Below are 24778 nucleotides of genomic sequence, written 5' to 3'. Positions count from 1 at the left end.
CTTCCGTCTCACGCACGCTCACATTCAGTCACGGAGACAACGCAATCGGTGCAACAATTGAGACAATCAACAGACATCAGAATTTTGTTGCTAAATACATATTTAGCGTATACATGAAAATATCTTTCATCAGGAAGAATCATGAATAGCTTTAGTGCTGAATTTTTCCAATTTCACTCTTTTGAGATACTCCTTTGTTGCATTTTACAATTAGGTTAGCTGTTTCATACATTCGTTTTTCCTCCCAGGCACGGGGAGAACATACAAACTCCACACAGTTGGAATTGAACCCTGCACCCCCAAACTGTGAGGCGGTTGTTCTAACCAGTGTTCCCCCTTTTATGAACTAATTGATCTGTTTAATTCTTAGGATTAAATCAAACTGAAAAAAAAACCTGAACAAACCAATGAAAAAAAAAAATCTGAGTGCTGAAAAATCTGATTTTTTTTTTTTGGACAGTGCACATGCTGTAATGGTTGAGCAATTTGCATGTTTCCACTTGAGATGAGCTAAGACAATAGTCCCTTTTGTCCAAATGAAAGAAGATGCCGGGTGATATCGGATGACATTCAAAGGGAACGAGGCCCGACGACACGCAGCGTCAGTGCTACGCTGCTCTGCGCACACACTCGGGCTGTTCACAGTTGGAGATCTAATTAATCCAAGTGGATGGCGCCTTGTTGACCTTTTCCCAGGTGATCATCACAATGACGCGCCCATTAATCGGTCAGCCGTCACTCTTGGACCGCCGCCGCTGCAATTATCGCACAATCGCTCGAGGAAGGAGCGAGCAGAAAGTGCCGCACACACACACACACACACACGTCCTCAACTTTACGTGTAATTGATTCCTTTCTCGCCCGATTGCGTGTCAATGTCAAATCTGTGGCTTTGGAGCCGGCTATTACCTGGAGCTAGCGTGACATTACAAGAATAGCGTCGGCTAATGCTGCACTTAACGCAGTCGGCAGGTGTTCCGTTGCCCTTCAACACCCACAAGCGAAATTCTAATATCGTTTCCATGAAATCAAGTTGCCGCAGGTACCTAGAAAACAGAATTTATGGAGTTACTTTACTGCTAACTTGTCTTAAAAAGTAACTCTGACCAGAAAGCTATTATTTTTCTGTCTTGGCGGACATGTTAATGATGTCGTGACAATTGCAATGTACGATATTTCGAAAATATAATGATTCAATTTGGGGACCTCAAACAGTGAGTCTTTCTCTTTGTGCCATCCATGTTTTTTAGTGTTGTTTGCATTTGCCATGATTGCATTATCGCCCTCGCTCCATTTCAGTCGGCTCTTGTTCTCCGCCCATCAAACTCTCTCTTTATCTTCCTGTGTCCGCTCTCTCGTCCAGGCGCAATTATTTGCAATTTGCCTAAGTCAACCATTTGCCGGGACACCGAGCATGAAAACGAAGCAATTTAGTGTCAAATGGAACGGGTGAGGTGGGCCCGCAGAGGGGGAAGGTCCCGGCGCTGATGGGGGGGCCACGCAAGAACTGTCACCCTACAGCCAAGATAAAAGAGTGCTCGTGTGTGCACGTGTGAGCACCTACCAGTCTGCACACATGACAACGTCGAAATGGGCATCTAATGTCGAGATGTCCAGCTCGCAGTCCCACCTCAGCACCCTGCAACCAAACAATGGCAAAGTTCAAGACTCTTTGAGCTGACACCAAGTTTGACATCTTCTCAATGTCAATGTCTCATCAGCCACAGAACTTTAAATCAGCGGTGGTCTCACTATTTGGCAGCTTCAACGCGAAGTTATCTTTTGGTGCTAACGAGTACTGTGCAATGTTTTCCTTCTGCTCTCGAAGCTGTAAAGTGTTTTGCGGAGGGTCAGCATCGAGCCATTTTCTCCTTCCTCGTGAAGCCATTTTCTCTTTGCTTGCTCCCCTCACTCACGCTGTCAGATTGCAGGGATTATTAATTAGGCATTAATCACACTCTGTAAACAAATCATTGGGCTCCGCTAGAAACACAATCCCGAATCACGGCAGGGGGGCGCACACACATATACACACACACCATTACACTGCCCCTCCTTCCTCCCGTCGTCCAATCGCATCGCACCCTGCCGTAATCTGCGACGAAAACCATCAAAGTAATGTGGCTTAATTACACGTTGACTTTTTCTCTTCATCTTCCACTTGTGTAAATATGCGCAGGAGGGAGGGGGACGAGCGAGAGGAGAAGTGCGCCTTGTGGAGAGAGCGCCGCGACAATTCAAAGATATTTAGCGTGATGGCTGGAGGTCCCGATTTACGCTGACAACTGTGTACTGCGCCATCCCTCGGCCCGCCAAACATGTGACCTTGCAGATGCTGGAGAAGAACAACACACTTGTATTAAAAAAAATTGAAAATAAAAACGTATCCTCACCTGGTAGAGACGCACGTCGAGCCGAACTTCCCCGCTTTCTCATTTCTTTCGACAATCCCTCGCACATCTGACGGGCAACAGTTAAGGACGGGACCTTCATTTTGAACTCCTCTCGTGCGTCTGAGCGCAGCTTGCTAAACGCTCCAACAAAGCTACAACCTTACTGGAGTTCTTACATTGTACACTGCCGACCAAAACATTAGGAACACTTGCACAGTGTAATGCAATCGATACTTTTGTAATAATCATTTCAAAACACAAAACCTTCCAAAACAGATTTCATGACGGAACACAATGTGCCAGCGGGAAATTCTCTATCAAATGAGAGCTTCTGAAATAAACAGAACAGTTCCAGTATGAGCATATCTGAGCGGAAATTAGCTTATAAGGCCACAAAATGTCCACTTGTAGACGATTGGATTCACAGAGCGTGTTACGGTTCATTCGAAAGTGCACAGATTCGATTCGATGCACTCCCACTCCCAAAACTGATTTTCCGATTCAAATCGTTTTTTTTGTTGTTGTTGCCCCATTGTCTAAGCTTTTGGACACACGCCAATCTGGAGGACAAACACTGCGATGCGTCCACTCTTGATGCAGAATGGACAAGCAGGTCGCCGCCCCCTCCCCCGCCCCCTCGGCGAATCAATTGAAAGGCTTTTAACCCGCATGTGCACGCGCACGCACACAAAGGCGGGCCGATTGATGTCAACGTGTCTATTAATACACTGGCCTGTGGAGTTGCACCGCAATTCAATTAGGATTTGCTTGTCTTTAAAGCCCGCAAAGAGACAAATCCAATCGACGAAGACGCCAGGGCAAGAGAGAGCAATGCGATGAGCTGGAGAGAGAGCGAGGTGTTGATACAGTATAGATTGATAGCTCGAGAGCCAAACATCAAAAATAAAGAGGCCTTCTTTGAAAGGGACACACACAGAAACGACAGTGGTGCCTTGACTTGCAACTGCAATTTATTCCATTCAAATTTATTTTCCTCTTAGTGTGTGAGTGCCCTGTCAAGTGTTATCGTTTTATTACAACATACCACTAAAATATTAATAATCATATTACTTTGGAATAAAAAATAATAAAAATATGGGGCAGTGGTAAGTTAAAGTATGACTGTATAGGATGTAGGTTGAGGTCACATTTGAACTAACACACATCACCACAAACACACACACCTGTGCATCAGCGTGTTGTGCATGGCGATGACAGAGGCTTACTGTAATCCCATCACCAGCATACCACTAGGGGAGAGGTCAGCAAGCGTACGTGCGCACACGCACACACACACACACACACACACACACACACACACACACACACACACACACACACACACACACACAGGTAAAAAGGTGATAGAGTTAGGCTGAAGAAGTGTTTGCTTTTTCTTTAGGTTTTTTGGTGTCGTCATAGCGGTAACATCATATTGTGATACAGCTGGAGCAGCTAAAGTGGCATACGCCACAATATGGCTGACCTGACAAGTTCTAATGTCAGAATCAGAAAGTCTTGTTTGTGTTAAGACATAATGTTGGGATGTCTTTAGCAAACATGCATCAACATTTTTGCAACAGCTACGCTGTGCTATGGCTACTATGCTAGTCATACACTTGTGGGGCACTTAAGAACGTTGAAAGCGTAACGCAGGATTAGCTTTAGCAAACCTCATTATTCACTTCCTGTTACGCTATGCTAGGCTACGCTACATACACACAGTCAATAAGTGAGTCGTTACATTTTGCACGAACTTGTTTGACACAAGTATGACAGCTAACGATGCTAGTGTGAATTTCTGTGCATTTCAGTTGAGCTGAGAGGCTTCAAGTTGCTCTTGGAAATTGTGAAGGAATATATGCAGCCACCTTTTCAAATCAGTCAAGTTGCAGCCAAGTAGCAGCCATCAATCATGCTTAAAGGAATATTTCCATTGATTTTTCAAGACGATTATTGAAGGTCGCGCAAGTAGCACAGTCTGGCCTCCACATGTGTTTGTGTGTGTGTGTGTGTGTGTGTGTGTGTGTGTGTGTGTGTGTGTGTGTGTGTGTGTGTGTGTGTGTGTTATGAATGAGGTCAAAACTGTGAGTACAGATCTCACCACCATTCACACGAATCTGCTTCCATTGTAGCCTAGACCGGCGGCCGTTCGCATGAGAGCCAAAATCCGCCTTCGAATTTCTGTGTGTGTGTGTTTGTTCTGTTGAAACAAAGTGGGTGGGTCAACTGTGCATTGTTGCTACAAGTGTGCGCAGCTTACAGTCTGCGCACTGTTTTTGTTTGGTCTCATTGTGATCGTTGCCGGACGAGACATTGCGAGATATTGTAAGCACGGCTAAATATGGAAGCGCCCAATTGGTGGTTGGGGAAGAAATACGCATTTTTGCACGTTTCCTGCTTTTGTCACAGCAAAACTTGCTTTTCTTGTTTGTGCGAAGTGCCGGAGAGGGCAAAGGGAACAGGATTGATGCAAGTTGCTGGGAAAAATTGACAAGATGGCCCAACGAGAACATAAAAGATATTTTTTTTTAAAAATATAAAGATGCAAATAATTTCCTTGGAAAATAAATATAGAGTTGGAATCGGGAGGAAGTGGAATATAAATGGAAAATAGATAATATTAAAACTATATTATTGTATATGATTAAAAACAATTAGACTTCAAAATGCATGTCCTTGGTGATTATTATGATTGTCCAAAAAAGAGAAAAAATAGATTATAGATAGAAAAATAATTGAAGTGTTTTTAATGAAAACTACTTTTTCTAGATAGAGACTGAAAACTCTTTTTTTTTTTTTTTAAATCAGAAAGCATTTAATGAACGTGTTGTTAATTTTGTGACTTTTGCTCTTGATTTGATTTGGTGAGGGAGTAATGGAAAACATTTTTTTATTGTAGTTATTTTTTAAGCTTGTTGTTGAATTTCGCAATATGCGTCATCTGTTTTCCACAACGTTGCAGGGACGACGTGCTAGAGTTGCGGCTTTCACCGCATTGAAATCAAAGCCCAGCGGCGGTGGCGGCGGCACTCGGAAGCTTCCCGGTCGGATGAAAGGATACTTTGAACGCACTTGTCGTTGCCGTCGGTTAGCAGCACTTGCTCAGCGTCAGCACAAATGGCAACCTGAAACAAAAGCGGCCTCGGATGAGGGCAACTCGCATGATAATGACATATCTGCACGAGACGCCCCGCCACGGCCTCCCCCCCACCCTCCCTTTCTATCTTCAGCCCATTTCTATGTCTGCATTATTTTAATCATTCAATCAAATCAGTCAATACTTTTATCAGGGCGGCTAGCGGTGGGGGCCGCTATCTTGCTATCGCTCTGTTCAGTAATTGCATTGTGACAGGGGGATGATGGCAAGCGCCGAGTCTTTTCATTTGACGCCGGCCGGCCGGCTGTTTATCGGGCCGAGCCATCACTCTCGCTCGCTCACTCACTCTCTCGCTCGCCCGCCCGCCGCTGTCACTCTGCGCTCGGCTCGCCGGGCCTGCCTGATGCCCTTCACGTAACTTTGTGGCTGCGAGAGGTGTCGTGGAAGACGGGAAAAAAAATGGGAGTGGGAGAACGTGGCAGTGGATGGTGCATGCGTGCATGACGTGTGTGTGCGCGTGGCAGAGATAAAGAGGTGTGTGCTTAACTGTAAGCCCTTTTTGCCTTCCCGCTCTTCGTTTTTGAAGGCACTTTGCATGCAGACAAAGCCCAAGCGGCGTTATCTGTCACCGTACGGCGAGTCGGACATCAAGCATGGTGGGACTGCGCACATGTTCATGCTTTGCCACACACATGTTCACGGCCCGCGGGGCATGTGAGCGTGCAGGGCAGGAACGAGCGACACGTATGCCACCATCTGCTCCGACGCGGGAAGTGGCCCACGGGCCGAAACGGGGCATCGGGCCGAAAGATGCGGAATCCGACCTGGCCTGCTCGCCGCTAGCCGCGTCCACCAGCCAAGGCCGCTCGTCACCATCTTTGACCTGCATAATCTCTGACATTTGGTTCGTGGCGTTGCAATCGTGGTTTTATGCTGCCGATTGCGATGCCGATCATCAGATTGGCCGATTCTCACAGCAATCATTTGGATCGTGGAAGTCGTGATCACTTCCACAGGAGTGCAGCCCTCCCTCTTGGCACAAGATTTAGGGTGGTCATGAAAATCGAGCCCTTGAACTGAAAGCGATGGTATGAGATCCAAATTGAGCACATGACCCTTCAAAAAACGATCAAACGCATGATTGTAGTGTCAGTGACACACGCTCACGCACACACGGGAAGGCCACGAAAAAGGAGACGTGTGAACGACGGATTCCATCTCCAGCCAGCAATGTCAAAACACGACGGTATCGACTGGCCAGAGATAAAATGCTGCTGTTTCGCACGCGCACGCACGCGAGCGCGCAGGAGATCGATGGGACAACCCTCAAGACCTCGGCTAATAACAGTGAGACGTGTCAACGTGTGCGTTCGAGACCCAGGAAGGTGATGTCACCACGCATCGCCGTCCGGGTTCCACCTCAGCGCAAATCGTGTGTGTGTGTGTGTGTGTGTGTGTGTTTGTGTGTATGTGCGTTTTCCTCACCATGAGTCCAGCGAGACAGGTCATCCCTCCTCCTAACTCGCAAACAGCGCCCCTAACAGGACAGACAGGGGAAGACGTTCACTTGGTGGAAAATGCCACTTTGACTCTCTTCCTCTCTTCATCTGGCCTTGCCCCCCATCTTGTCTACTTTCATGACAGCTGCCTTCATCCCTCCCTCTTTTTTCCTTCTCTTTCTGTCTCGCTAACCTTCACTCCACCGGCCGATAATCAATAGCCCCCCCCCCCTCACTACCTGCCTCTTGAATGTTAAAACAGGAAATCAAAGGGTGACGCTCTACCTTCGATGTAAATCAAAGCCTGCCTTCGGGTAGCCGTAAAAAAAAAAAATGATGTGGCACATGGCAGCAAACAAGCGCTTGCAACTGAGTCAGCCAAAAGGTTGCCGATTCATGAATGTCGAAATATGTCACTGTAGCATAGCGTGATGGGGAACTTACGTGAACATGTGTCGGTTGTGCAGGCAGTAATGAGCCATGGCCTCCTCTGACGGCCACACACCTGAGAACACAAACACACGCACACAAAAGTCACAGCAAAAGCAGCTTATTATCGATTCCAATAAGACGCAAGCCGATTGGACGTTTGTTTTCCAGTCTGCTTCTCTGGTGGCTTTCACCTCGTCATCCAAGTCTTACTCTTCTGCCCGTCTGTCCTAATCCTTGCAACACACTCCAGCTCTCATCATGTGTTTGTGTGTGTGTGTGTGTGTGTGTGTGTGCGCGTGCGTGCGTGCATGTGTGTGCATGTGTGTGTGTGTGTGTGTGTGTCAGGAGGTCCACTGGGTGATAATCACAGCATGCAGGCCTATCTGGCTTATCACCTGCCGTCAGCCCTTCTCCTTCTGCTGCGCATGTAACGCACACTTGGATGCTCAGGCCCGCCATGTCATTCACACACACACAAACGCACACACACGCACGCACACAAACACACACCTTGGCAGTAGAAGAAGCAAACATTCATTTGAATAAACCTTCAGCTTTCTGGCTTTGAAGGAGACGCTGCGGCTTTGGCGCCGCGTGCATCGGCGTGTTTGTGTGTCCATTGTGTGCGTGTGTGTGTGAGGAAGTTGTGTGGGATGAGAAGAAGATTGTGGGAGGCAAGGGGAGTTGCTTTAAAAAGTGAGAGAATGAAGAAGAGGAGAGCAAAAAGCAGACACCGTCTGCCGGAGAAGGAGCTGGTCAATATAATAAGCGGCTTACAAACGCTCGCTCTTCAAGTCATGGGGCGGACATCAGTGCACGCATGCGTGCGTATGTGTGTGTGAGTGACGTGTGTGTCATCCTTGCACACTTGCTCCTGCTTGCCAAGATTAGCTGAAGCAAGCAGGATTTAATAACGCCTATTGATAAAGTGTCCAAATATGTCTTTTTGAAAACACACACACACTCACACACACATATCTAGCGAGTGTCAAGAAATGTATGTAGGGCTTGAGCACGGTGACATTTTGAATGTCGTTGTGCTATTTTGGCCATCGGTTGGCGGCGCAACGCAGACAAGCGGCTCTTCAATTACTGTAAGCACTCACAAGTTTGTTGTTGACGTGCAACACAAATAGAATAAAGTTGCAAAGACAAGAGTAAAGTGAAACACTTTTGCTCCAAATTTTCTAAAAGCCCTTCATCTTACAATTGCACCAGTGTAGCAGTGCACAAAGTTAGTCTCGAGCTCTATTATTGCAAACGTGTGCCGCTTTGAGAGTATTGCTTTCATTTGTAATATTATGAGCATTAAAAATATATTATGTGAAAAGAAGTCCCAGAATATGAAGTCATTATATTGTGACAGAAATGGTTACAAGAAAAAAAAATTATGAGAATGAGGTCCTTATACGAGAAAAAGTTGTAGTCTACAGGTCAAGCATAAGAGCCACAAATATTTCAGAATAACATTGTTATCATACATGAATAACATGACACCTTTTGCCCTAGATTTTAATATCAGTCAGATTAGTTGAAAAAGATAAGGAGAAATAAGTAATTTTATGCAAACAATATCAAAATATGAAGAACATAAAGGTGCAATACAACCCAAAAAGTTGTCATTTCATGAAAAAAATTACAAGAATACTGAAAGAATTATTTGAATAAAGTTGTAAAAAATATATATAGTATATTTTATTCATATTATGATCATATTTTGCTATCTTGATTACCCTCATGGAATTGCTAATGTTTTATTGTTTTTACATATAATTGAAATTTTACAAGACTAAACATATAATGAGGAATGAGAAAACAGTGGAAGTGCGATATTGTATGTTGGAAATGTCAACCTGCTGACGAGTTGGATGGATGTCGGCATGCAAATGAGCCACTCAAACAATCATTGCTGCGAGTTGTAAAGCTTCAACAGCTCAAAGCAGACTCTGCGCCGACACTTGACACTTCATCCTCGACAACGAGCGCATGTCAGCTATTGTCCCGCAGTCCGGGAAACTGACGGTGACCTCTGACCCCCGCCCTCCTCCATCCGCTCTGCCTGAGCGTCACCGCGGCTCCCAGAGACAGACGGCCGCTGCGCCAACAGCAGAGGGTGGTAAAGAAACACAAACGCAAGAAAGAGACCAGGGCAGATACTAAAAGATCACGCTGGTCGCAGTTATTTATTAAAAGCGTGTGAAAGCAGTGCGATGTTGCAAAGCTTTGTAAAGCATATGTCAAGCTGATGCTAAATCCTGGACTCCAATAACATTAATAGCCCAGGGATCCGTGTGCCTGTGTGTGTGTGTTCACCTCCCAGGTAGAGGTGCTTCGCAGGAAATGAAGGGATCAGGAGTCGAGAGCAGATTACTCTTTGCTGGGGATAATGAAATTATTTCTCACCTTCAATTACGAGATGAGGAAAGTGTTTGTGTGTGTCGGCTTAATATAGAACGTAATCAGCGGCAGGCTCCAACCTGTCCGGTTATAGCTGGAAAAGCATATGTGTGGATTAATGAGGTTGCGCGCAGGGATAAAAAAAAAAAAAAAAAAAAAAAAAGGGACAAAGTTTTAATTGAGGAAGGACTCCAACCCAGCAATAGAAATCACAAGGGGGGGGGGGGAGGAGTCAAATACATTTTGTTAGCCGACTAGCGTAATTGTCAGAGTTGTTATTCTGAGCTAGCGGTCACAATATTAATGAGTGTGCTTGCTCAACATTGTGTCTGTGTGGTCATGAACATGATGGTGAATCTCAATCAATAAAGCCAGCCAGAATTTGAATTGTTTTCATTCTTCGTTCCTGCAAACATTCAAATATAACTGCGGCAACTACATCATCCTGCGAACAATATTTGCAAACAAGTGTCGGGGTTATGGAATCCCAACCAGGCAACGCAAAGGTCAGCTTGCCTCAGCCATTCACGACCCGCTGACCCGCTGCTCACCCCGCAGGGCTCACATCTCGGCCCGGCCCGGAGCTAATCCGAGCCTCGCTAGCTGTCGCTAATCACCAGCATCCCTCTTGTTGTCTTGCGCTTCTGCACTCGAGGTAACCCAGTAACCTAGACATCCTCTCAGGTGAAGGAATTAGCCACTAAGCGAAGGGGATCCGGCCACAGTTTAGAGGACTAGTGCCTGAAATAACTCGGCGGCTAAGCCACTTGGTCAATGCTGGCCGCTTAGTTGCGTTCATCTCCTTTGGTACAGGTTCTAAAATTAGCTAAAAAATATTGTATGATGTAATCAAGATTTGAAACTACTAAACAAAATGTTCAAAAGTAAAATTTGAAAATTGTATTTATTAAATGATGATTGTCGGTGGCAAAACAAAATGACCGCCAGAATTGGATTTTTAAAAATAATTTCAAAAGTTGCTGGAAAAATAAATAAATAAACTAAGAAAGATTGCCTGAGAGAGACGCTCAGCTTGGGCGACTTGACGATACGGCGTCACACCACGGGAGACATTTTGATGTGAGTGGAGAGTAAATTGTGGAGAAAACGGACAGCGGTGGTTGAAAAGGAGAAAGGGCGAAGACGAGCAAGGGGAGGGAGCGAGGGGGGCGTTTTGGGACAGGGACGGCATTGGCTGGCCGAACATAGACAAGGGGGCGTCGCCGGCGAGATGCTGTCAAGACGGGGTTAAGTGTGTCGTGATGTTGCTTTGTGCACGCGCACCTTCATGTCGGCCCACCCAACACACACGCAAACGACGGCGGCTCACTTCAAGCCCGGGGTGTGTGCGTCGGGGCCGTGCGACTGCCTGGCGCTCATCCGACTCCACATTAAGCCAGGTCTCAGATAATTCCTAAGCCTCCTCCACGGCCGATCCAATATGGGATAAGGCTCTTGGCTGGCCATGATCAACTGACAATCTGTCCTCTCACACGGCTACTTTAGTTGGAGGCCGGGATTACCCCGCTCCGCTTCCACGGGGCGGGGGACACACACTTGACGAGTGTGTTGCATTGCTGCGCCACGGATTGCCGAAGCGGTGCTTGAAAAACATGAAGACTTGCACTTGATTAGGGCAGATGGGGCCCAACGCAACGACGAGTGGACGCGATGGCGACCAGTCGTGCATAATATGCCTTTGCCACGGAAACAGAATATCCCACTGCGCTAGAAGACGATATATATGAAAATGACCGCGTCACGCACACCCGTCAAATCAATTAGTTGTTGAGTAATGGATTACTTTTCACACCTCTATTATACAGTAACGAAAAATAGTGATGGATAAAACCCAATAATTGTGTGGCGTCGTCCACCAGCGGTTCCTTCGGGTCACTCCGGTCATGCCAATCGGGCCCGTCATATTCTTCATAAAAGCAACAATGGGGGCAATTATGAGGCGGTGGCGCCAACAGGCAACCCAGATAGCCCCGTCGCCTTTCGTCGGGGAAGGCGGTCGAGGGTGGGGGGCGATAAGCATCAACACTGCGGCCGACAGCGAGTGCTCGGGAGACGGCGCTGATCCCTTTTTCCATTGGAATAGGCTCATTCTGACGCTTGCCGCCGCCGCCCACTCTTGGAGGCCCGTGTACGCCTTCGATAAGCGCGGCCGCTCGCTCGCTCCCTCTCTGAGTAAACAGCGTTTTGGATTAGGACCTGTATAATGAGAGCAGGGGGGCTATCTGCCTGCCATGCCGGCATTGTGGTCCCCCCACCCTCCCCCACCCGCTCCTCTCCGAGGGGGCCGGCACCAATCTTTACTCTGCTATTCATCCCCCTCCTCTGATAGCTTACTTATCGGCAGCGAAATGCCAGCTCAGGCTGACTGTCCCAACCGAATGTCCCTGCAGTGGCTTGCCTTGCCACTCACCTGCCTGTCTGTCTGTCAGTCAAAAAAATATATAAAAAAGATGACGCATAAGTGCACCTCGCTTTTATCTGGCCAGCGCCAGCCTGTCATCACGCCAGTCCCGCTTTATTTTGTTCTCACGAGGGGGCGCTTCTCCCCACTGCAGAAATTTAGTTCACATTTAAGTACTGCGTGTACACGCACCGTCAGGACTAGGTACTATATATATTTGATAGAATTAAGGAAGTCCGTAGTGATGTACCAGTCCTCATATTTTCTCAATTTACAGTATTAAGTGTGCCTCTGCATGACATGTTTACTCCGTAATGAAAAAGATTTGAATTTGTCTGAAATTTCAAAAATATATACTATATACGTAAAAGACAGCACCACTACCAGTAGTGGATGTGCAATGACACTATTTCAATTGCCCGGGCCTACATTTGAAATGAATCAATAAGTATTTTTTTGGCATCTGTTGTGAAAGCGCAACATAGATTAACTTGAGTTGAGGGTCAAGTCAAGATTGCTAAATCGAATATAGCTACAAAAACACAGAAAACGTGTTTCAAAGAAAGAATCTGCACAATTTTCCTGATTTGGAGGAGGCGCGCGACGACCAAGGTGCACTATTTGCCGATCCTTTTGGCCTTGGGAGATGTCTGAGTGCCATTTGAGTCACTTGAGTTCATTTATTTCTCTTTCCAAAGCTGTTTGAAACGGCGCTAACACTTTGAGTACCTTCCAAATAGGACCTACCGTATTTAAGTGCATCTTAAAGTTACACCGACCAAGTCATCATTTTCTTGTTGGCTGTACATTCACGACTCAAGCAAAGACGAGTGGATGTGACCCAAGTCAAGTGTGAACCAGAGAAGCAAAAATTGTGCAGACATGCAGGACAAAAAGATAGATCGGGCCTTTTATATTTACAGTGTAATAAAAATTATTTTCGCGCTGCACTTAGCAATGTGGCCACAACCTAATTGTCATGTTTGCAGCTCTTGACATTGTTGTGTTCAAGTCGTCATCCAATCCTTGAGGCTCAGATTGGCACAAGGGTGGCAGTGTTTTCATGTCAGAAAGGGAAATGAGACCCGGGGGCTCTTGGATCTGCGTCTTCGCTCTTTAGCCAAGCAGCACAAACAATCTTGGCATGTACGCGTGTGTGTGTGCGCGTGTGTGGGTGTTCTATTCACAAGAAGATGGGGGGCGGGGGGGGTCTGCCTTAAGGCCGCCAGTGCGCTGGCGTTTCACCGGAGAGGCAGATGAGGGTGTGTGTGTGTGTGAGAGTGTGTGTGAGAGTGTGTGTGTGTGTGTGTACATGTGTGTATGTGTGTGCGTGTGTGTTACACATCCCCGGGCGGTTCGGAGCTTTATCGAAGCTGAAATGATTTTTAGCACTCCGTTTTGGAGCGCTAACCTGGAAGCAATGTCACCCGATGTGCAGTCACCTTCCTCTGCCGTCATCCTCCTCTTCCTGCCTTCACCTTGCCTCCTTTCATTGTCATTTTACGCAGCCTTTGTTAGTACGAGCCACCCGCACAACTGTATTCGCGAAGATATGACACCACACCGACGCTAAAGTATTCATTTACAATACAGCAGGTGTACCTAATATTGCGGCCAGAGAAAGACCAGCATTGATTTCTTCTCTTCATGTCGAAGAAATGAATATGCAATGACAAAGGATTGCATTTTAGGAGGCCACGTGAAGCCATCACGAATGCGCTTTTAAAGAGCAAGTTTCCCGCTTTCATTGGCGGAGAGGATGTCGGCCAGACAATGCGAGTTGGTATGTGGTCACACAGTACGGTGCAACACGCCGCCACTGATATTAGACGGCGTTCCCTTGCATTATCCTAGCGGGAGACAGCGACGCACACGGCGCTGACGAGCGTCAAGCAGATCGCACCATCCCGACAGCGATGGCATTATCGCAACGGGTGGATGGCCAAGATAGTACCTTGCTGACTCCGCCTCCTCTTGTTACCCTGCAAGCGGAGCCCAAAGACCCCCTCCTGACTTCGACTCAACTGCATTACAAGAACAAGTCAGACAGCGGCTTAGAAAACTTTTGATTGCACTGACCCGTTATTTCGGTTGGAGTTTTGCTTTTTGATTGAGTAAACAAATACAGTGCAGCTCAGCCTCACTTTGGTCACTTCTAGCCGCTGAATTGAAAGACTATAAACTAAATACCTCAACCTCGACCGACATGGTGGGTCCAGGCCTGCAGTGTGACCTTGTTATTGACGAGCAAACAATGGCGCATCGGAAGTAGGACGTGCTCGGGCAGCCTAAGGACACACACGTTCGCACAACGGGCTCCATCGGGGACCTCCGCGTCTCGGCGGGGGCCCCCGACGGCTCCCCGATGAGTCCATTCAATGATTGCCTGAGCAAAGCTAGCATGCCGTGTGGCTAAGAGCGGACCATTTCCTCATTGCTCCAATGGCTCTTTTCAATGGGCCGGGTTGGGAGGGGAGAGGAGGGGCTTCATGGGGCTCACCGGAGCTGGACTTTTTGTCCCTGTGGAAAATGTTGCAAGGCACACACACATCATCCGGATGCTGGTTAAGAAAACATTTTCTATTCACATTTTCTTTTCTCCACTTATCTTATAATTCCTGCTCTTCCCACTACAAACTCTTATAGCTTTTATTTTCCGATGTGATTATTTCAGAAAATTCCCAAATTATTGATGTGCATATTTTACAAGATGAGAAAATGGAAGTAGTGTTGATGTCATTCCTGCGTTTCTTTGAGCAGCTGTGGTAGGTCGGGACAGCAAACAGACAATAGACAACTGTCAGAGCCTTGAGATGAGTGGGAGAGGCGGGGGAGCGCCCGCGCGCGCTCACACACACACACACACACACACACACACACACACACACACACACACACACACACACACACACACACACACACACACACACACACACACACACACACACACACACACACGCGCGACGCGGGTCAGTAATTGAGTGGGAGGAATAGCAGCTCTCTCTTTCTGTTTGTGCGCTCCTCCCTCCCCATCAGCGGCCGGCTGCCTTTCCCTCCCACTTACGCGTATCAGCCCTCAGAACAAGACCAATTTGTTGCCACCGGTTACCAGCGGCGCCCCAGACAATGTCAACTGTCAATCAGAGCCACCGGGGGTCTGCGATTGGTCCGCTCGCCGCTTGGCATGAATACCATGATTTGTTTTTGTCCGACGGGTGCGGGTGGGACAAAATATCCATGCAGTGTGACAAGAGCAGCGTCAAATGTGGAAATCGCAGCTGTCTGGTGGTAAGCGAGTACAGCATTCACAGCAATCATCTCAAAACTGCGTATCGGCATACATCGAAAATAAATTATAGGCATTAAACGTCTCCAAAATATCTGTCATATTGGAGCGTCAGCCTTTAAGAGGCAGCTCTCGGGTGGTGTGGCATGTGAGTGTCTGTGTGAGAGCTGTGGTACACAGCAGCTTTCACATGAGTGCGCTCACGCCGTTTTACTCTTCTCCTAGCTTTTAAAAAAATAACATATTTTGTCAGATTGCATTGTTGAAAGAAGATGGGGGTACCAAAATAATATACAATAGCATTTTTTGTCATGCCCCTATTTGGGTGTCTACTGTATTGCTGAAACGCTGAACAAGGCCGCTTTTAGGTCCTAATGACAGAAAGAATGTGCACAATTTCTACAACAAAAAAAACGTAGCTTCTTTTTAAATGAAAAAAAGTAATAAAAGATAGAGAACAAAAATGTATCTGAGCCGCCAATAGACCAAGATTAGGCGTCCCGGTGCTGAGAAAGAGAAAGAGCCATGTGAATAGTCAACGGTTAGATATCATCCGTTCATTTTAAAGAGCGCTTGTGTGGGTACATGTGCGCGCGCGTGTGTGTGTGTTTGCATTGCGGCCCGCGCCGACACTTTGACACAAAATAAACACAGCTCAATCTCCCGGCCTGTGATTGCTGCGGCGGTGTCAAGATAAGTCGCGGCAGGCCACTCGGCGGGCGACACTCGCTGCACAATAGGGGAAGAAATAAAGACGCGGGAGATCCGCGACAGATGCACGCTTTCCGCCATCTTCCTCGATTTAACGCTGCATTGTCACAAGTGGTGAGTAAGAAATTGGACGCAAAGTTTTGCTGGATTTAAATCTATTTTTATAGTATTAGTATTTAAATTGTCATTATTCTGAATTTTGTAATCAGTTTACATTAGATGAGGAACATATGTACATAATTACATAAATGTGTAAATATATACACACACATATATAAACTGTGTTTTATATATGTTACCTATGACTTATCCAGCTCAAAAAGAAAAAAATAATATTTTAGAGCGGGCTAGTAAAATAAAAAAACAACTGAGTGGGTAGGTGTATATCAACTTATCCCTACAAGAAGTGAACTTTCACTTTTTCACTGGAGGTTACAAACCCACCTTTACCATTGGCGTTGGAGCGGCTCCTCCGAGCGGGCACAAACAACGCACGGAGCGTGACGTCAACGTCTAAGTGGGCCAGGGCTTGATCCGTTAACGGATCTGTTGGGCTCATAACCTGCGGCGACAGGTCCTTAAAGCGGCGCGTGGACAGAGCCGTAACAGATGCCCGGCTAAGTGCCTGATTAAAACTTAATGTGCAGAACGAGCTGCACAGAAGCGCGTGCCGCTTGTGGCGTATGTGTGTGTGTGGACATGGGCGCCAGCCCTCCAGCGAGCGAGGGGCCATGCCAGCTGCTTCGCTCCCCAGAGACGGAGCCCCGAAGCTGGGCAGTGAGGCAGCATCGTCAGTAGAAGACTGGATGAGGGCCCCGCCGCGGTCACAAGGCACAAGTGGCACATGTGATGCTGTGAGGCTCCATCTTGGCAAAGCACATTTCATTTTCCCCTTATCATACCACAACCCTCGACTCCTCTTAACCGCCTTTAAAAAAAAAAGAAAAAAAAGTGCAAACTAGGGTCGCAACTTGCAGTTCATTTACGAATCAATTATTTTGTTGATGAATCAGATTCTAAACAAATTCTTCGATTTTCAATGATTCGCTAACTGGTTTGGCCAGTAACATCATGAAATGGGCAAAAATGTTGCTGTTTACCAGTTTCTAAATTCAGATTTATAATCAGTGTGCTTTCATTGAGAACAAAAGCAATTTCACCCAGACGAGCCCCGCACGCTTGTGCTAAACAAGAACCGTTTGCCGTCATTTAAAAGTGATTCGGTACACGGCGGCCGGAGACACGCCGAGCAGCTTTGTGGCTCAACAGGCCGACGGCGGATCATTTGGCACGTTTGATCTGCCTATCATCCGCCGCCTCGTCGCTCGGCCCATCGCCACCCCATCCCGCATCTCCAAGAGTGTTCCTCTCCGGCTGATTATGCCGTCAATACGCTGCGGATGAGAAGAGCTGACAATTGACCAGGCTGGATCAATATCAGCTAATAAGCATGTCAGCAGAGAGGAGAAAAGAGCAAGGAATCGACTGAGCCCGAACGTGACGGCGGCAGAGAAGGGAAGGGGATGGGAGGCTTTGATCCAATTGGGCTGCCGGGTGTGCCGAGGTGTAAGTGGGATGATTGCTCTGTTATTGCCGGTTTAATGTTAGGCAATCAGAGGCCTAGTGGTGGAGATATCAACAAACATCCATCAAATTGCCCCTTCTTCGTCTTGATACCACCTCCTCCGCCTGACCCCGACAAACAATGCCAGACAACAAAGACGGCAGAGCCACGGCGGCGCCACAGGAAGAAAAAAAGCACAACTTGAATAGGCCGACTTGCATTCGCAGCACGAGTCGAGAAAAAACACGCTTGTTTGGGTTTTGTTTCTGTCGCCTGCCAATGCTCTCTTATTTAATTTTCCTGCCTGCGTCCCGCCATGATCACACCCACCCTCCCCCACCGCGAGATGAGATGTTGTTGATGCTGATATAATAACACTGGCAGGTGTCGCTCTGCCAATTCCATGTCATTTGGAGTTTTTGCGTAAATCACCATGTCGTTTTCTTTTCTTTGCTTTCCTAGAGCCGCTCTCATCTGCGCCGCTCTATTTTGCTTGCCGAACTCCCGGAGGTGTCATTTTCTCTCGCTCAAATTGCCTTCCCCCGTGGCCCCCGAAGCGCCGTGATTGCCGGCGTCGGATGGATGCCGATAGAAGCGCAGACAGTCGGGCTAATGCTGCGCAGTATTGGAAGTGGAAGATGAAGCAGCCACGCACGACAAGTGCTGTGACAAACTGCCGCATTTGACCCACTGACTGAGATCGACACCGCGTTCGCATTTCATTATGCCACCACACTGCAGAGAGAGTTAACTCTGAAAAAGTGGCGTAACGTCCACCATACGTGCGCCACTCAAAGCCAAGCGTGCCTAACGCGTTTCTTCCATCTTAATGAAATGCCTCCCATCACCGCGGCAACTGTGATGATTGACAGAACAGGGGAAAGGTTGCTGGAAAAGGAGAAGAGGAAACAAGTGCGGCAATAGCCTCCGGCAAATGCATCTTGTTAACCCCGGCACCCGCACAACAGGAGATAAAGTACAACAATTCCCTCGCAGACGTCAAATAAATAAGCGGCAGAATATTAAAAACAAACAAACAGAGAAATGACTTGCAGAGGAGAATTACACAGGTGCTGATTACATCTGAGCCTTGACCTCTGCAGTCAAGATGCACACACACACACGCAAACACACACGCACACACACACACACACACACAAAGACACACACACACACACACACATTGCTTCATGCCCACCCTCAAGCTCATTTTTGAACTTTGACAAACGTCTTCATCTTTACCCATCTCGTTGAAGATGAAACAAGAGGAAACTGTTGAGAAAACAAATGTTTAATGTTGTGAGTCTTCAAAATTGGATTAACTGGTAAAAACACACACACACACACACACACACACAAACAGGGTATGTATGAGAGGACTGCACAGGAAGTGTAAACAAAAACGAGGTGTGCGATTAGCGGCGATGGCCGATAAGGTCCGGGCAGCCCCAATTGCGTCGCGCCGACTCATTGACAGGTTGACGCCGCACGCTCTCATTCATTCGCGGGACTTTGTTTGTCTTTGATTCCGAGTGCAAATTTGACTAATGTGCTGATGAATTTCCTGTCCAATAGCTTACACGCTTGCACTGCACGGTCATAACCCGAGAGGGCCTATGGAATTTCTTCAGCGGGTTCACTCAAAGCAGCCGCATAAGATTGCGCCTCCTGGTGGTAGCTCCAAGCTCTGGCGGAAGAGTCACAGTTAGTAAGGAGCCCATCTCATTGTCCTTTTTCCATTAAGCTGCTGCACGTTTGCAATGGTAACAAAAGACACACTTGCCATCGATCCGGTAATATGTGGGCGGAGCCTACATTTACAATAACTTGCATTGGACGGGGCAGGCAGGCAGGCAGGCAGGCAGGCCCTAAATCGGCGTGTCCTCTGTCAGATTGTCTCGCTCACGTCACAGAGAGCCGAGGGAGTCCAGAAGAAGTGAGCCGGATCAGAAACGTATCGCTGCTGCTCACTCGTCCGAATCGTGCAGCCCGCTATCGCTGAGCCTGCCGGCCCATCCTCCACTTTTTGTGTGCACACACACACACACACACACACACACACACAAATACACACTGCTTCTAATGACAGCAGTGAGACGGTTAACCGGTGCTGGAGCGGGGCTGCAGTACTTCGGCAGAAGGCTGATTTGGCCGGCCAGTCACAGCTGAAAGGCTTTTATCCCCAATGCTCCAAAGCACCGAGATGGACACACACACACACACACACGCACACACACACACGCGCACACGCACACAGCTGTGCACTTCAAGTGTTTGTCTGCTTTGAAAATAAGTACGCGCGACATATAAAGACAACAGCATGACGCTATTTTTAGGAACTCGAGTGCTTCGCAGAAACAGCCAAGGTGCCCCCCAGAGTAGCACACATCGGGTCACACAGGGTCACAAATCCTCAAGAAAGACCCTGTCCCAACCGCAACTCAAACAACAATGCTAATGCTATTTCCTCCTACAAGTCTGTGCCGGCGTGTCGATTCGACTCAAAAACAAAGAGCGGACTTTGAAATATCAAAGCACATGCTCGAGCGTTCTTATTATTGGATTTTAGTCGTGACTCGTCCGCACACGACCTTTTAATCTGCGTGCAGAAAGAAAATCGACTTTGAGAGCGAATGTGGGCAATGTGAGGCGCCACAGTTATATAAACGCTGCTGGCAAGAAGCTTCAACAGTTGTTCAAGCACTTGAACCATGTTTGGGCCCAAAGATTAACTAGCTGAACGATTTTATAATAAAATTTGTTTTTGCACACAAAATGATGTCGCAACTCCACTCAGCTCAACAGTACAGCACTAATATCTCCACGATTTTACAATAAAATTAGTATTTGCACACAAAATGATGTTTCAACTCCACTCAGCTCATCAGTACAGCACTAATATCTCCACAGAAGATTTGATTAAGCTTACATACAAGAACCAAAATTTGAGTTGCTGGTCAAAGGAGGACGTACGGTTGTGAGATGCAAGAATATTAATTCGCAGGTTCCATTGGTAAGTTTTCACCCCAGCGTTAAGGAAGACAGCTTTTCCTTTCCGACATTTGCTATTCACATGCGCTCCAGTGGCCTCAAACACAAACATGCGCAGCGTTTCTTTCTCCCTGGCCGCTTCCGTCGGGCCACTTATCTGCCTACTGCGGAGAAAATAGAGACAGATAGCGGCGAGCAGATGAGCCCCACTGCCCGTGTGCATGTCCACGTATTCATACTGTACGTGTGTGTACGTGTGTGTGCGTTTCCCTCTCCTTTTCCACTTATCCTGACATGCAAACCCCCTGAGTGCCAAGGTGTGAGATGTGAGGAGTGGCGTCCGGCGGCGAGCAGATCTCGGAGGGATTAAGCCGAGGTGGGGTAGATCTGGCCCACCGACTATTGCGAATGCGTGCGCGTGCCACGTTGAGACCGGACCGTTATACGGATCGGGTATGCACTTCATGCTGGGGCCTTTCGGTTTGGGGGCTGAGCAGACGCTTGATATTGCCACCAGAGATAGATTTGGCACATTTTTTACATTCATTCAATTCCATAAAGTTCCCAGGTGTCTTAGCCTCACATTTTGTAGTTGAAATACAAAAACCGGCACACACACACAGGCACGCACAGGTTCTCGACATCCACGTGTCGGAAGGCCCATCCCACTTCCGTAAAATTCGAAAATGGTGAACAGAAAATAAGCCTTTATCTGATTCTGTATTATGTGTTTGTCTAACACAAGTCAGGAAATAAACTACAATCTTAATTTGTTTCCCTTGGGCTTGCTTTGCCTGGACACAGAAGACCTTCTGCCACATGGAAGAAGGGCAAATAAATACCTGCTGTCACTTCAGAGAGCCTTTAAAAAGGGCCAAAATTGCATGAAAATGGTCTTTCTGGCAAAATCCAGTTCACTTTTGTGTAAACAACAAGCGACCAACCGCGAGGTGTTACAGGCTAAATTAAATGTCTGTGCAACGCTTATTTATTAGCATCGGGAAAAAGAAATGATTGTTTTCATGTCACGTTTTGCACGGGAGACAAAGAGGCCAAGCGCCATTGTGCCAGGCGCGCATGTCCGCGAGAAAGCGGGACCGCCCCGGGTCAGCCGTCCACCTGTCCAGTCAACCGTCAGTCCAGAGCGTGAAAATAAAGCCATTGAGTCAGGCCCGCACAAAAAAACGCGCATTGAAACGCGCCGGCGGGTAGGCCCGAGTCCATTACGGCGACTGAATAGGCACGCCGAGGCATGAATGGCTGGAGAGGGAAACAGCAAAAATAGGTGCAGGAGAAGCAGCGCGGGGACAGGTGGAGGTTATCTTGCAATAGAGGGACAGAAAGAGGCTATTGTGCAATTTTATCTGGTAGTGGGGTGGGGGGGGGGAGAGTGAGGCTCATACATGCACAAACACAAGCAGCTTCAGCTCGTGCATTTACCTCGCAAAAGTACTTGAAATGGTGGCGCAAGGTCTCCTTAAAGTCACTTTGACGTCACACAAGAGCGCATCGCTAATAATCTCGGCAGCTATTGTTTAACGAGCCCCGTTGGAGAATTCGATTGAGATTCAAAATAACAGCTCAGCGCTCGAAGCTTCTTTTGGGAACAATTGTGAGTGGAGTCCGCTCGCCACCTCGCAGTGCTTGCATTTCGTGTCGGCTCTCGCAAGGCAAAGCATAAAAATTGGTCCGTAAGCAGCTCACACGTCGAAAAATATCAACCCGATTGACTTTATCGAGATGAAAAGCCTCAAAATTGAGGAGAACAACATATAACTGGAACGTGGTGAAAACTTTCCTCCTGCTTACATAAAACACGAGCCGGTTCTGCGTAAATACAAACAGACAACCTCGTGTAAATTAAGCCCCAAGTTATGAAGGACTTAAAAATAAACTTCCCTTCTCTCACAGTTTACATTTCCCCTCCCTCATTTGCCTCGGCTCCTGCGGGCTGCTAACTCTTCATGTCTGTCATTTTTTTTTTTTTTTTTGCATCTCCCGCTCCCACCCCACCGCAGGGCCACTCCAGTCTAAATGGAGTGATTAGTCTAAAGTGGGTGCTGTCATTGAGATCATCCCAAGATACAGTCCGATCGGGAGTGACCCCAGCCGACAGCGGACCAGCTCGGCGCAAGGCGGAAAAGAGAGAGCGGGAGACGCTATTAAACCGAATGTTTGTGACAGCTGGCTCGGGGCTGTGGCAGTGCCGCCACCGACGCGCAGGCCCGGCATTCAGGCTGCTGCGCCGTACGTGACGAGTGGGAGTTTATGCGAGGTGAAGCCAAGGAACAGCCGGCGCATTAACGGAATAAACGGACACATATGATCGTCAATAAATACAGCAGCTTAGGTAAGGAGGCTTTGGGGTGGCCCACCTGTCTGAGGCACGCATGGCAAACAATCCCAAAAGGCCGCAGAGGGGCTGACAAAAACCATTTCATCACAAAGCTAACCTCATTGACACGTTCATCTGCCACAATAGCTTCCTAATCGCATAATCCTAAGAAATTAGACGCCTTTAAATGATGATTGCACAGCTGCAGGGGAGGGGAGGGAGCATTTGGGCTTTTTGTATTAACGCTTACACTGCGAAACATAAACGAGCCTGTCGGAAGCGAAGCTTTGTATCCAGTTCTCAGTGAACAAAAGAACACTTGACGATCTGAATGAGGACTTCAGCTACCGGCATCACGGTGATGTTCAAGTGGACATGCGGCAAATGAACTGTGTGGAAAAATTCAACAAGCGAGGAATTTTGTGGTGACCGGATCCAGATAACCAAAGTTTGTATTGCGAGCCCGAAGGCAGTTTCAATAGCCGAGGGCAGATGTAAGGCCAAAAAAAGCCCCCCCCACACACACACACGGATAAAAATGGATAGATTAATCTTCTTAAAATCGGTTCAATAAACACAATATTAATCACAACACCACGTTTAGACGAGGGGGGCACATGTTGGAAAAAATTTTTTTTTGCCCTTCTCGACCCGAGAATTGATTCTCTCAAAGGAAACTCAAGGATTTCGAACACATGTGTTGACGTACACGCGGGCACTCCAACTCGCGCGGCCAGGGTAAAACGAGCCACTTTGCCTGCACTGATTTTTGCACGTATTGTTTGTCAAGTGAGAGGAGCACTCGACGAGCACGCCGTGGGATGTGCATTGTGCGCAAACATGCTCCAAAAGCCATCCTGTTTACGCAATTAAAGTGACTCCTCCCCACTTGAGCGGCGCTAATGACAGCGCCAAAATAGCTCCACGCGTGCAACGCAGTCAAACGCGCCGCCACGGCAACACCGCGCCACGGACAATTCGAGTGTTTTGTTGTACAGAAAGCCGGCTCGCATTAAGGTCGTGTTACAAACAGCAATCGACCTCGGAGTGTTTGCCCGTGCACGTCGCCGATGCGCGCGCGCCTGCAAGCGGACCCTTCAGTTGGACAAGGTGGGATTAAAAGCGCCCAGAGCGACGCTTCAGAGAGCCCATCACGTATGCATTGAAAAGAAGAAGAAGGGGGGAAAAAATCCTCCTCACTGCAATTATTCAAGAGCTGCTGTTGGACAGGAAACGGTGAAGAGCCCGAGTGGAGTGGGAGGAGGATTAAAGCGAGGTGAGCTTGGCGAGGGTCGCCGCGTTGCCAGCTGACCGCCACCGATGAATAATAACGCCGCTGCGTGCGTTTTGGGGACACACCAAATGATGCACAATAGCCGAAAACAGGTGGAAGGGAAGAAAACAAAGACTCGCAGTGAGCATGTGCAAATAAAATAAAAGTCAGATGCAGAGTTCAAAGTGACATGTTGTGATTTTCTTCCAAACAAATACGTTTGTTCGGCCTTGGCAGAGGTCTGCGTTTTCATTCTTTACCTCCCATCAAGAGGGTCAAAGGGTACTTTTTAGAGCAAGGAAGTGTTGTCGAGGCACAACATTGTCTGCACGCGAGCGGAGAAAACCTTGAATGCATACGAGTCATTCAAAGGCT

At 47.5% G+C, this 24778-nt stretch overlaps 1 protein-coding gene across 1 annotated transcript in view; it reads right to left on the bottom strand.

Moving 5' to 3' along the window:
• Positions 1–24778, bottom strand: part of camkmt (calmodulin-lysine N-methyltransferase) — a 62307-nt gene that overhangs the window by 8152 nt on the left and 29377 nt on the right. Inside the window, exons 4-8 of the mRNA XM_088384618.1 lie at positions 7437–7497; positions 6979–7030; positions 5458–5521; positions 2394–2460; positions 1565–1639 (exon numbers count right to left, since the gene is read on the bottom strand). Of these exons, the coding sequence (XP_088240744.1) occupies positions 1565–1639; positions 2394–2460; positions 5458–5521; positions 6979–7030; positions 7437–7497 (319 nt within the window). The remainder of the gene's footprint in view (positions 1–1564; positions 1640–2393; positions 2461–5457; positions 5522–6978; positions 7031–7436; positions 7498–24778) is intronic.

This window comes from Syngnathus floridae, chromosome 9 (assembly GCF_059516105.1).
Source record: "Syngnathus floridae isolate MCC-2025c chromosome 9, RoL_Sflo_1.0, whole genome shotgun sequence".
Taxonomy (NCBI): Eukaryota; Metazoa; Chordata; class Actinopteri; order Syngnathiformes; family Syngnathidae; genus Syngnathus; species Syngnathus floridae.
This window is presented reverse-complemented; position numbering and strand designations above follow the sequence as displayed.